A 13,402-nucleotide genomic window follows, 5' to 3' on the forward strand; every position below is an offset into this window, starting at 1 on the left:
GGAACAATAAAACATATGTTCCATTTTAGAAGTCTGTCAGTGTCCAGGTATTTGGAGAAAAAAAAGTAGCCTATTTCTGCACATTTGGCCGTTTCACTTTCACTGGTATTTTGCTGAGCAGTTCTCTGAAAGCAGCAGATTGCACTGTTGAGATGGGAAGCATCTCCTCAACAACATATACCTGACATTTGGCAAACAATCTGTCGAGTTGACTCTGGGTGACATTATCCCATTTTGGGATAATGTCACCCAAATGGCATTATCCCCTTTTGGGATAATGCCACCGAGTGGCGCGCTACGAGCTTGTAGGTCTGCTATTTTTGAAAAATCGAAGAACCACTGACATAGAAACATAGCTTTTTCAGAAAACTGTCAGGATGTAGAAGACATTTTTAGAATCTGATCTCAGGTCAAAATGGGTTAAACTGTGGCCATTTAAAATGTATTATATCCTATATATCCAGCTTTTGGTGCATGTCCACAAACTTTGTCCTACACAAACATTAAATTCCCATTGACAATCATATGCCAGATTATTTTGTGTGGTGCAACCACTCCTATAGACAGCTATGTGTGTCCCTGGGTCCCTGGGTCTGTCTGTCCGAGCACGGAAATAGCGTTTTAGCGTTTGTTCACCACCAAGTGTCACTGTTGCACATGCCTACCACACAGACACACACAGGCCAGGGAGGAGGGCTAGTACAGTACAGTACAGTACAGTACAGTACAGTACAGTACAGTACAGTACAGTACAGTACAGTACAGTACAGTACAGTACAGTACAGTACCACTCACTTCAGACGGGTCTGATTTTTGTCTGTTTAGATGGTGGCCGGTGGTCCATCTGAATCACTGGTGAGGTTGGTGGTAGATGCAGGGTCTTTGGCCACACGTTTCGTAGCCCCATGGACTGTTTGAAGGTGCTTTTTTAGATTTACATTGCCCTTCCTCGCCGCGGACAATGCTTTCCGTCCTCCGCATGATTTGCATTTTACCTCAATGTTTTTATCGTCCTTTATCCGCACGAGTTCAAAACAATGTCTCTGTTTCCGAGATGAAAGCTCCCACTCTCGCTGTCGTCCGCATTTGCCATTGTATAGCATTAGCGCGCGCACGGTGGTGGTCGTTCAGCCGGCGTTTTCCGTGTGTGGGGTGTGCGTTACAACTAGGGTGTGTGTTTTACTAATGCAGGGGTTCTCAATGTTTTTGGCTGGGGGGACCCCCGGGAAAAACTTTGGCCATGTCTCGCGACCCCCGCCCCACCCCCACTCCCCCCCTTCAGGTTCAGGTTCATTTATTAGTTTGTCCTCGATTTGTTGTACAGCAAAGCATCATAACAGGCAGAGAACATAAATCACATACAATACAAGACACATGTTACACATAAAAACAATAAAACAGGATGGCAGTTCAAGTTATCAGTGTAGCATTGGAATTCATCATCACTTGCAAGAACAGTTGTATATTAAAACTAAAAATATTGTCACTTCTTGTATTAAAATACAAGAAGTGACAAAGTTACCTCCTCCTCATATCAGCATTCACGACCTGAATAGATACAGGCACGAAGGACAATTTATATATATTAACTTGTGGCCCCTGGGACCTTTAGGGTAACTTATATCTATTACTCGTGGCCCCTGGGACCTTTAGGCGAAGGCCAGAAGGGAGACGCCTGTATTCAGAGCTGAGGGGATGAGAGTTGTCCATACGAATGCACTTGGCTTTCTTAAGCCAAGTGCGGCTATCTTTGATGCCGTGAATTCTCACAATCCTACTGAGGTGTTTTTTTTATCCTTTTTAGCATTTGACAGTTCACATCAAATTTCAGCTTGCTGTCAAATGTAGTGCCCAAATATTTGTAGGTGGTCACCAGGTCAACACTGCTCTGGGGAACTGGGGGGGGGGGGTCTCCTGAAGTCAACACACATCTCCTTGTTTTTTTGCGACATTCAATTGGAGAAAGGCATTCCCATCCCCAATACAAACTAACAAAACTTACAAAAATAACCTTAATAATAGAGAAAATATATCATAAATGAATACTGAAACCAGATATAATCATTAAGGAAAGTTTATGCATGTACTATATGTAAACTCTTCATTTGCATTTTTCAGCCAGTTGCTAAATACATTAATAAATTAATATATTAATACATTAATACATTAACACCTTGGATGTCCAAGCCGGAGTTCTCCGTTCAAGGTCATGGTCAAATGCCCAACACGGAGATTGATAAACAAGACGGAGATTAATGAAAACAAAACCGTTTGCATCGCTCTAGAGCCTTGGAGCGATTGTTGCCCGATCCGATGACGTGTCAAAAAGTGACACGTCATCGAAAATCTCCCCTGCCTGTTTAGCTGACGAAAACGAAAATCTTAAAGGCGTAGTGAAACGGAAATGGTGGACATTTTATTTTGAAGTTTCAGACGGTCTCAAGTTGAAACACCGCTATGAAGTTTCTGAACCAATCAGAGCGTCGCATCCCTTCAGGGAATGGGACGGTAGCTAGGGACGGGTAGCTATGCTACGCAGGACAGCGTGTGGTTGTTTGTTTACAAATCAGATAGTCGGACAGCGTTACCAGTTTACACTTAATGTGGCTTATTTCTACCCTATAATGTTTTCAAATACATTTTTAGCGTGATGATTAAGTTGAAACCGAGTAATACACTCTCTGGACGTTATCTTGAATGGGAATAAAAACGGAAGATTTCTGTAATCAGTAGCAGACTATCCTGTCTCCGGCTCTCTTAAATTGCTCCTGGTACCAAGGTTGCCGAGGCTGGGGGCAGGATGGTGGGTCATGGGGGGGAAGCAGGTAGTATGGATAGGTAGTATAAAGTGTGGGTAAACGCAGACATTAAAGTTGGTTTTGTTTTGTTTAGTTTGGTCAACTTGGGATAATATTTGTTTATTGGTTGCTAATTTGTGGTTTGTTTTTCTTTTAGATGATGTGGTGGAACATCATTTTTATGGAGGGGGGTGTGACGGCCCTGCCCCCTCTGCTTCACTGTAAGCTATAAGCTAGAGGGAAGCCTCTGTGATGGCAGAGTGCAGTAGGCCGTCAGCCCAATTGTGCTCACCTGAGGGGGGTGTGGCTTAGGGGACTATATAGGGAGCTCTCCTGGCTGCAGCTCACTCTTCTCTCTGTCCTCCCTGCAAGCAGGACTGCTACCTGGCTCAAGGGCCTAACCTCCCTTTTGTTAAGTTATGTTGTGCACCAGTTAATACAACACGCACCCACCACTCTCCACACATCCATACACTGCACACATTACTGATAACTGATATCCTCACATCCCACACTTTATGATTTTGCTATGCCTTATTTACTTTAATATAATAAATACAACTACAACACGTTACACTCCTGTGTGGACTCCCTGTTTTTGCCATGCATCCCCTAGTGCATGACAATTTCATTTCACTACACCTTTAAAACGATCATAACTCCCGATCTAAATCATCCCGTCTAATTCTGAAAAAAGATCCTGTGTTAGACGAGGCTCAGCGGTCCAGTCGCTAGTCGCGATAGATTTATTATTACCTCCCGTTGTTGTCGATTGACTCTAGAGTGGTGTGGCTATTGTTAGCTGCTACACAGACATGCACACCAGCTTCCGGTGCGCCGGTAAAAGTGGTCCGTGCGCTCAGGGCCCAAAACGGCTCCGAAACAGCAAAAATGTTGCGCGTGCGTCAAGGGGGGCCCTTCGAGGTTCAGTGCCCAGGGGCCCTCAGAGGTGTTAATCCGGCCCTGCGTGCGCTACAAATGATGGGCACCCTGGATGAAATGGATTAAATAGTTCCGGGCTTCTAAAGTGTTAATACAATAATAATAATTATAATAATAATAACTTTTTTTTAAATAATTTGGGGACACCCCAAAATAATTTGGCGACCCCCCGAGGGGAACCCCTGTATACTGTAATGCAAGACCCGCCCTACTCTGTCTCTGATTGGCTTACCCTGAAATCTTGCCCTATAGGTTAACCAATCAATTGCCTCTTCTGCAACGTGCTTTACTCAAGTTAGAGTGAGAATCCATGTGGTCCCCCCGACGCTAGTTTGAGAGCACAAAGCTGTCAACAGAGAACACAGAGAGGCTTTAGGGGCCGTTCACACCTAAGAGACAGCTGTCTCCTCGGTGTCTCCTGTGTCTTCTGTGTGTTTCACAAGCTCGCAATTCATTTTCAATGGGAGTCACATGGTTTGACGAGACAAGCTTGCTCCCTGGCTGTCTCCTGCACCAGTGTTGTTTTTGGTCATAGTCTTTTGAATAGTTTTCACTTAGTTTTAGTCACATTTTAGTCACCTGGAATGTTTTAGTGTTAGTCTAGTTTTAGTCGACTAAATGTCATGAGATTTTAGTCGACTAAATCTACGGTTGATTTAGTTGACTAAAATGTATTTTGACGGGCCTTGATGCCATCGTAATGGCTGAATTTACAAGCTTAGCAGATCTACAAGCTCACAACGCGTCGCGATGCGACGCGTTGTGAGCTTGTAGATCTGCTATTTTCAGCATGCAACCAAGTGTATAAAATTACTTTTACTGGATCTCTTGTCCACTAGTCCCTTCCTAACATTTTAGTCTAGTTTTTATTTGTCGACGAAATTGTCAGCATATTTAGTCTTAGTTTTAGTCAACATAGCTTAGATTTAATTTAGTTTCCATTTGTTTTTGTCAGTGACCAAAGGTAGTCGACGAGCATTTTTCGTCTTAGTTTTAGTCGATGAAAACAACACTGTTCTGCACTCCCCCTCCCTATTATGGAACAAGGTTGTCTCGTCAAACCATGTGACTCCCGTTGAAAATGAATTGCGATCTTGTGACACACAGCAGACACAGGAGACACGGATACGAGGAGACAGCTGTCTCTTACAGGTGTGAACGGCCCCTTACCCGGATACAGCCTCCTGCACACACAGCACTGAGAGCAGTCGCCTGTAAGGCTTCGTACGCACATAAAGAACAACTGTGCTGTGCTCTGCCTGTGTTTCATGGCCGCCCCAATGCTTTTCCAATGGTAGTCACGTGGTTTGACCAAACACTTGTGTTTGATTGCCCCCCTCCCCCCATCACACACAACTGTTTGGTCAAACCACGTGACTTCCATTGGAAAAGCATTGCGGCGGCCATAAAACATGGACAGCACAGAGCATGTTCGTCTGATATGTGTGTACAAAGCCTCAGATGACACATAGACTCACGGCGCTGCAGGGGGAAATGTTTCACTTGGATCACATCACATCACGCGGGTAACGCACGTACAATAACTACTTACTTTAATAGTTATATTAACGCGTTATAGGAACGCGTTAGTCACAACACTGCTTATAGTGTCATACTGTATAAGTGAAAGTGAAAGTGAGATGGTCAAGCCTGTATGTGTCTTCATCAATATTGAATCAATACAGTATTAACAATTGCTCGCGACAATATCAACATCAATATCAACATCGGATCCGTCGGTTCTTTTTACCTATTCCGTGAAAAGTGAGGCCCCATACACACACACACACAGGCATCATACACACATATCACACACGTGTTCTGTGTCTTATCTGTGCCATAATGCATTTCCAATGGGAGTCACATGGTGTGACCAAACGTGTGACCAAACGTCACACCAAACGTCACACCATGGTTTGACGTTTGTATTTGATGGGCAGAACACAGCCATCAAACAAAAATATTTGGTAAAACCATGTGACTTCCATTGGAAATGCATTATGGCGGCCATTAAACAAAGACAAGACACAGAGCATGTGTTTTATATGTGTGTATGGGGCCATGCAGAACGCATGTTCTGTGTTCCGTCTGTGTTTCATGGCCGCCTCAATGCTTTTCCAATGGGAGTCACGTGGTTTGACCAAACACTTGCGTTTGATTGCCCCCCTCCCCCATCAAACACAAGTGTTTGGTCAAACCACGAGACTTCCATTGGAAAAGCATTGGAGGCGGCCATGAAACACGGACGGAACACAGAATGTTCGTTTGAAATGTGTGTATGAGGGCCCCAGTGGAATTGCATTGTGGCCGCCATTTAACACAGACAGAACACTGCACACGCGTTCTGTATGTGCGTGTGTGGGGCCTAAATGTTTTGGACATACGAGGTTTCCCATCCGACGACAACATGGTGACAACGTCATCAGACCTCTTTGCACCTTTTATCACAGCTGGCGAGATTGAATGGGATCACAGGGTTGGTGTAATTTAACCAATTTTGACTTGAGATCAGATTAAAAAAATGTCTTCTACATCCTGACAGTTTTCTGAAAGCTATGTTTCTATGTCAGTCGTTCTTCGATTTTTCTAAAATAGCAGACCTACAAGCTCGTAGCACGCCACTCGGTGGCGCGCTACGAGCTTGTAGATCTGCTATTTTTCAATAGCTAAAGCATAACATAATGCTAACACCAAAAGGGGTTCCCGCCCAAAATGGGTTAACGTTACGAGGGTCTGATTGAACCTCCGAAGGACTATTGCTGAATGAAACCTCAACAAAAACCCTGTCGGAGACATGTCCGTCCGTTTCCCTCAATGGTCCCACGTGTACTCAGCGGCGCTGTGAAGGGATTGCTTTGTGATGTCACTGTTACATTTGCACAAACAAAACAAGTGCAACTGTCACATGTTCAGTCCACGTGGCTCCTCTGCCATTGTACTTGTCAACACCGTGGCGGCAGCTTATAGTGGCCTGGCTAGAAGAGCATACTGTAGGGGCTCCATTTTCGTCACCGCTAAACCCCTTATCCCTAAACTTCATTGCCTTTTTTTTTACTGTTTTGAAAAACTTTTTTGAATAGTTCAACTGGCCAATCTACATTGACATGTTGTGAGCTTGTAGATTGGCCATTTTTACTATTCAAAAATGTTTTGTAAAATATATATATTTTTTTTTTCAGCTGTCCAGCAGTCCAAATATTAGTAAATACAATTTCAGAATGGTAGACTTGAGGTCTGAGGCCTACCATACCAGGCCTCAGGCCTGATGCCTGAGGCCTACCATACCAGGCCTCAGGCCTGAGGCCTACCATTGCATGGCACATCTATGCACGAAATGTCTATCTTCACAGGCTTCTGTGTGTGGCCTATAGTGTGTACCACAATCACCTGGAGGGGGCGTCAACATATGTGTCACGTGGTAGCGGCCGCCATCCTTGTTGGCTTGTCTGGTTTGTTTACATTGAGCGACTATCCAGTGTGCTTGTATATGTTCTTTTTTTAAACTGACCTCACAATGGTGCAGACTTGCTCAGTAAATAAGTGCCACAGCAGGTCACGTCGAGGGAATGAGCCAGAAAACAGAAGTCTTGCTTTCCAGCATGGAGACAGCATCAAGGAACCCAGATTGACGAGTTTACAAAAAGACGTAGAATGGCTTGGATCTAGGCTGTACGGCGCACGGGCGCAGAGACATAACGTTCAACAAAGTATCTAAGCACAACCGTGTTTGTTCACAACATTTTCCTTGTCCTTGTAATGTATTTGGGCCCGACGTTCTTTCTATCCATCCTGGTGTTGGTTCACTATGTTGTCGCCAGGAACGAGCTCAATATTTACAAAAACATACCACCGTCACTCTATTCTGAGTGATCTGGGCTAGAATTTAATGCCCACAAGAGGGCCGTCCCTAGCTTTTCAGACGCCGCCCTCCTCTTGGTGACATACACGTTTTCACACGCTATAGGGCATCTGAGCATGTGCAGCACTACAAGTCTTACACCATATGCGTTTGGGAAATCCAGCCTTTGACTGTTAACGCATTCATTTATTCAGTGAATAAATACATAATTCACCCCCTGCCTGCATGCAGCGATTTTTCCTTTTTGAGCTTTTGGAGCTTTGGAGTGTTTGTGTGTGTTTGTTGTCTTTCAGATTTAGTGGCTAATTCTCGTTGTAAGGAGCTGTTCACTGGCCTGTGTTAAAGTTCCATCTAATGGCTGTATTGATCCACACATACACACACACCACCTGATTTATCACACGTACACCCTGCAGAGTGTGTGTGTGTGTGTGTGTGTGTGTGTGTGTGTGTGTGTGTGTGTGTGTGTGTGTGTGTGTGTGTGTGTGTGTGTGTGTGTGTGTGTGTGTGTGTGTGTGTGTGTGTGTGTGTGTGTGTGTGTGTGTGTGCGTGCGTGCGTGCGTGCGTGCGTGCGTGTGTGCGTGCGTGCGTGCGTGCGTGCGTGCGTGCTGGATGATCTTCCTCAGACTTCACGGCTCACTGTTTTTACAGCCTATTAAAGGAGGCCCCCCAGACTCAGATCAACACATTATATCAGGCCTTCTCAACGTTTTGGGCTGGGGGGGACCTCCGCAAAATTAACCTCGCCTCACCAGGCTTTCCACCACCTCGGAGGAAAGCCTGGTCTCTGTTTCAAAAGTCCGTATGATCCTGTCGGGAGCGGATGATATCGTTACGTCATGTTGTAGTATTGTTTTGTAGGCGACAGGCAGGAACAAAATGCTTTGGCCATGTCTTGCGACTCCCGTCCCGCCCCGCCCTGGATCTATTTACCTAATTTCCTTCATCTACTGATGGAAGTTTCCCCTTCTGTTTTTAAAGTAAATCTTTGATACCATATTGTAAAAGAGTAGTTCTACATTGTGGTATTGCTAAAAATAGTTGCTACTTTCTTCCATCACCGTTCTTTACCCACTGCCTCTTGTCCTGATTGCCTAGAGTGGACTCCCCAGTGAGTGCCAGCTGTCCTGAGTTAGCAATCAAGCTCTAGAAACCTTACAAACTGCCTGAGTGTTCAGACCTGTGCTGGTTCATTGTTGTTTAGTGTTTGTTTGCTCTTCAGTTCTGTTGTGTAAGTTTGAGGTGACGTTTGGGAAGATTTTGTGTCATGTTGTGTTTCACATTTCGTGTCAACTGCTTCATTTTGTTCTTGCTTTTGTTTTGGGTCCTACACAATACCTGTTTGTGACAACTTTTGCTATAATATGTCTGGCCTACAGTATTTCTATCAAATGGTGGCCTGGCTATAACAACCAGAAAAGAAGTGGTGTATGCTGTGTCACACAGTAAATTATTGAGTTTGAGTGCCAGTTGAAATGATATAAAGCTTGGCTTAATAATGTTGTTGGCTGCTTTCAGTTGCATGCAGTTTCCTGTAGGCATATTACAAACAAAAAAAATGCACTTTATAGCAGCAGTAGCCTATTTTGTGTCCATTTTTCTGTTTCGATCTTGGCTAAATCATTCCACATTTAAAATAATCTCATCTGCCTCTTCTCTCTTCTCCTCCTCTCCAACCGTCTTCTCCCCTTATCTCCTCTGTTCTCCTCTCTATTCTCCGTTCCTCTCCTACCCTCTCCTCTTTCCTCCCCTCTCCTCTCCTCTCTTCTCCTGCCCTCTCCTTTCCTCATCTCCTCTCTATTCTCCGTTCATCTCCTACCCTCTCCTCTTTCCTCTCCTCCCCTCTCCCTTCCCAATCTCTCCTCTCCTCATCTCTTCTCTCCTCCCCTCTCCTTCCTTCATTTCTCCTCCCTGTTCCTCTCCTCTCCTCTCTTCTCCTGCCCTCTCCTTTCCTCATCTCCTCTCTGCCCCTCCCCTCTCCTTTCCCAATCTCTCCTCTCCTTTCACAACCTCTCCTCTCCTCATCTTGTCTCTCCTCCCCTCTCCTTTCTTAATTTCTCCTCCCTGTTCCTCTCCTCTCCGTTCCTCTCCACTAGACCTCAGCAACTGGGTCTATGGTCAGCTCCTAAACTATGTCCATTATTGTCCCCCCTCCTCCTCCTCTCTCCCTCCAGCCCCCTCCTCCCCCGGTGTTGACTGTGCCACTCTGCAGCGCACGGGCAGCCATGGCGCGGCCACGGGCAACTACAGCCGAGGAGGCGGCAACAGCTACGCCACAGTGGGCCCGGGCTACACCACCAGGTCATTGGACTTGAACTTCTTTCATTAGTGTTAATTTTTTTTATTTTTCCTTTTGACTTTTTTGCTCTCAATTTCAGTTTCTAAAGCAGAGTTGCTAGTTTATTTATTTTTATTTTATTGTATTTATTTATTTTAAGCTTTACTTTTGCCTTTTATTGTAATATGGATCAGTCAGGGGAAAGATTCAAAGTCAGAAAAATAGCAAAATAAATGTTTGTTTTGTTTTGTTTTTGTTTTTATTATTAATGTATTTATTTGTAGGGAGCACTCTGCCCATTTCCAACCTTATCCCCCTTTTTGAAACTAACTCCTAGCCACTCGCACTACACACTTCCACTTGGTTTGAGCATAGATTTATAAATAATAGACACATAGGTCCTCATTCACAACGGCGTTTACGCTCATAAAGTGACGTTACGTGAGCGGAGCGTGAGCGGACAGGCATTTACGTGGATTCCCACATTACGTGGGAATTCATGAACTTGAACGTGAACTTGACGGTAACGTTGTTTGGTCGGAAACTCCGCTAAAAGCTGCGCCAGCTCAGAGGGTCGTGTACTGCTTGCGTAGATTTATTATTAGTCTTCATGCTGACTCAATTAAAAGTCCCCAAATCTCAGATAAAATATGTAGGCATGTGTCCAAAACATTGGTCAGCACATACAAAAATTATAGCTTATATAGTTATAGTTGGCAAGTTTCGTTTATAATATAATATATACATATAACTCGCGCTGTTTGATTGAAGATCTGTCCGTGCAGAGACCCGCCTGTCAAAATTAACTGCTCTACAAGCTCATCGCGGCTGTTGTATATAATTTAAAACTTGGGAATCCTCTGTGCAGTCTATGATGACGTATTTTAGCCTATTTGAATGAATGGCATCAGCGTGTTTGAAAGTCGGCCAGTCATATCATAGTTTTAAGCCAGCTCACCTCCACTCGCGCTTGTTCACAAACATGACGGACAGACAGACAAGAATGATGATTATTATTACCACTGTAACTCGCTGATCAGCATGTTGACAGAGACTCAACCAATTAAAGTTTCACGTAGGCCTAAATGCATTTGCTGCAAGCACCTATCTGCCTCCATTTGCGTCGTGGTATTAATTTATAATATGTATATTGATCACATGCGGACGCCACACAGAATAGCCAACTCTTACCTGCAGCTGAGGAAACATACAACGTAGTTGGATCGGATGAAATATAGCCTTAAGTCCAAATCCCACAAGAAAAAAAAGAAAGAAAATATGTCCTGTGTCCATGCATGTCCATATATTTGCTTTCCAAATCCGACATGCAGTGCAGGGCAGGGAATCAATCACCGCAGTAGACTAATCAATAGGGCCTTTTATCATTGCCGAGTTTTAATATAGCATTTGGTTGTGTGGTGAACAGTACAAATTAACTTATTTCTCATTATGTGAAAGTAACTGTAACATTAGTTAACTTATTAACGTTCTGACATTTAACAAGGAGTGAAGCAATGTGTGCCAAGTTGGCATGTTTCGTTTATAATTATATACAAAACTCGCGCTGTTTGCTTGAAGATCTGTCCGTGCAGAGACCCGCCTGTCAAAATTAACTGCTCTACAAGCTCATCGCGGCTGTTGTATATAATTTAAAGCCCGGTGCAGGCTATGATGACGTATTTCGATATTTCCTGTTGCCTTATATGGTGTGGGATGGGCGTTCTAACCAGGCGACACCAGGCGAATCGCTTGGGAAAAATGCGGAAAGGCTACACTCTGCGATCCGCACAAATGAAGTGATTACACCAGCTTCCCTGAATAAGACGGGAGCAAATCGCAGCGTGATCGGACAGAGAAATACGTGGATATTTAGTATCTGTATACGCTTCCGTTACACTCTGGCGTAAACGCCGTTGTGAATGAGGACCATAGTCACTTGATGGGAGGGGAATCCCGATGCCCTCTCTATTAGGCCTATTTATATATCTATGCTCAAACCATGAAGTGGAAGTGTATAGGGCGAGGTGCTAGTTTCAAAAAGGGTCTATATCTGACTTCTATAATGTGTTGGTCTTCACTCTTCACTAATGCTTATTAGACCATTTCTGTCTACTCACTCAGTTTCAGGTCACTGTCTACCCATCAGTAGGTTTGGTCATTTCAAACAGGATTGCAAACGTTTGTATATATATAATTTTTTATTTATTATGTCCAACATTTATGGCTTCTATTGTTATATTGTGTGCTAACTTCCCAGGAAGAGAAAGGCTGTACTTTTCTTTTGTATTATCTTGTAATCCACCCATCGGTGATGTCACTGGTAGGCATGTTTCTGAACTGTCCACAGCCCACCATTGAGACACAGAGCGAGTAGACAGAAACTAGATCAATTTAATTAAAATAAGGTAGGAAATGTGTCCTTTAACCGCAAAAAAAACCCAACGATATCTCTTCCCAGTGGCGGAGGGGGCGGTGGAGACGTGTTCGGCTCGGACCCGTACGTGGCAGACCCGTACCGCACGCTGCAATACTGCCCCTCGGTGGTGGAGTCACCTTACAGCAAGTCAGGCCCCGCCCTGCCCCCCGAAGGAAGCCTGCAGCGATCCCCTTCCATAGACTCCATCCAGAAAGACCCCAGGTAAGAGAGTGTGTTTGTGTGTGTGTGTGCGTGCGTGTGCGCATGTGCGCGTGCGTGCGACTGCGTACGTGCGCGCGCGGATGCGTGCGCGAGCACAGTCAGCCCTTGTTGTGTAAGTAAATCTGGGTTGAATGCTTGATTGTGATTGATTGGTCAATCACTGAATTCAGCTGTGTGTTATTTCTGAATAATGACTAATGGGCTTAATAACAGGCCACTGGTCTAATCAAAGCCTCAGAGCACCTGCTGCGCTGCTTGCTTTGACATTCGAAGCGAGAAAGAGACAATGCAGTGCGTAATTCTGTTCTGATCAGCACTTCCTTGTTTTCTGAGGCTACAAAGGAAATATTTTGTTGTGTTGTTACATTTGGGTCAAAGTATTAATATATATTTTCGTCGCTTCGCCTCGTCCTGTCGGGGGTTATTGCTCAAAAATGAACGACAAGTCGTCAACTATCCTTTGCGTGATTGGCTATTGGGCATACTGTGAGTATACAGTTTGTGTATGTATTTGCTTGCTTTGGACCATGGAGTTGTAAAGGATGTAGTGTGGACAGCCCCGCCCCCTGTCATTCATTTCAGTGGAAGGGGACCCGCATGTAATTCCGTCGGAGCGTTAGTCCGACATGCGGGACCCCACTCGAACATGGGCTGCTCCCATGCTTGCGGTTATTGTTAGGTTAGGGTTTGAGTTATAGGCTGTCTGTTTGTCGGAACAATGACTAGTCTGAACTAAGTACCTGCACCCCAGTGGAAGTCGTTTTGAAGGACCCGGAAGAACGCTCTATACTTCCGCATTTGCCAACCAAATACGGAAGTGCAAACGAACGCTCAATGTGAAACCCCCAGCGGTGCGGGGTTTCCTCGTGCTTAATGCAGGGGGCCCC

General features: G+C 44.6%; 1 protein-coding gene across 1 annotated transcript in view; it reads left to right on the forward strand.

Annotated features, from left to right (window-relative positions):
• The window catches only part of LOC306913334 (catenin delta-2-like), a gene marked incomplete at its 3' end in the record, with an annotated part of 786,501 nt that overhangs the window by 479,662 nt on the left and 293,437 nt on the right, over positions 1-13,402 (forward strand). Inside the window, exons 11-12 of the mRNA XM_079489921.1 lie at positions 9,774-9,900; positions 12,336-12,515. Coding sequence (XP_079346047.1) covers positions 9,774-9,900; positions 12,336-12,515 — 307 coding nt within the window. The remainder of the gene's footprint in view (positions 1-9,773; positions 9,901-12,335; positions 12,516-13,402) is intronic.

Source organism: Electrona antarctica (assembly GCF_951216825.1).
Source record: "Electrona antarctica genome assembly, chromosome: 20".
NCBI lineage: Eukaryota > Metazoa > Chordata > Actinopteri > Myctophiformes > Myctophidae > Electrona > Electrona antarctica.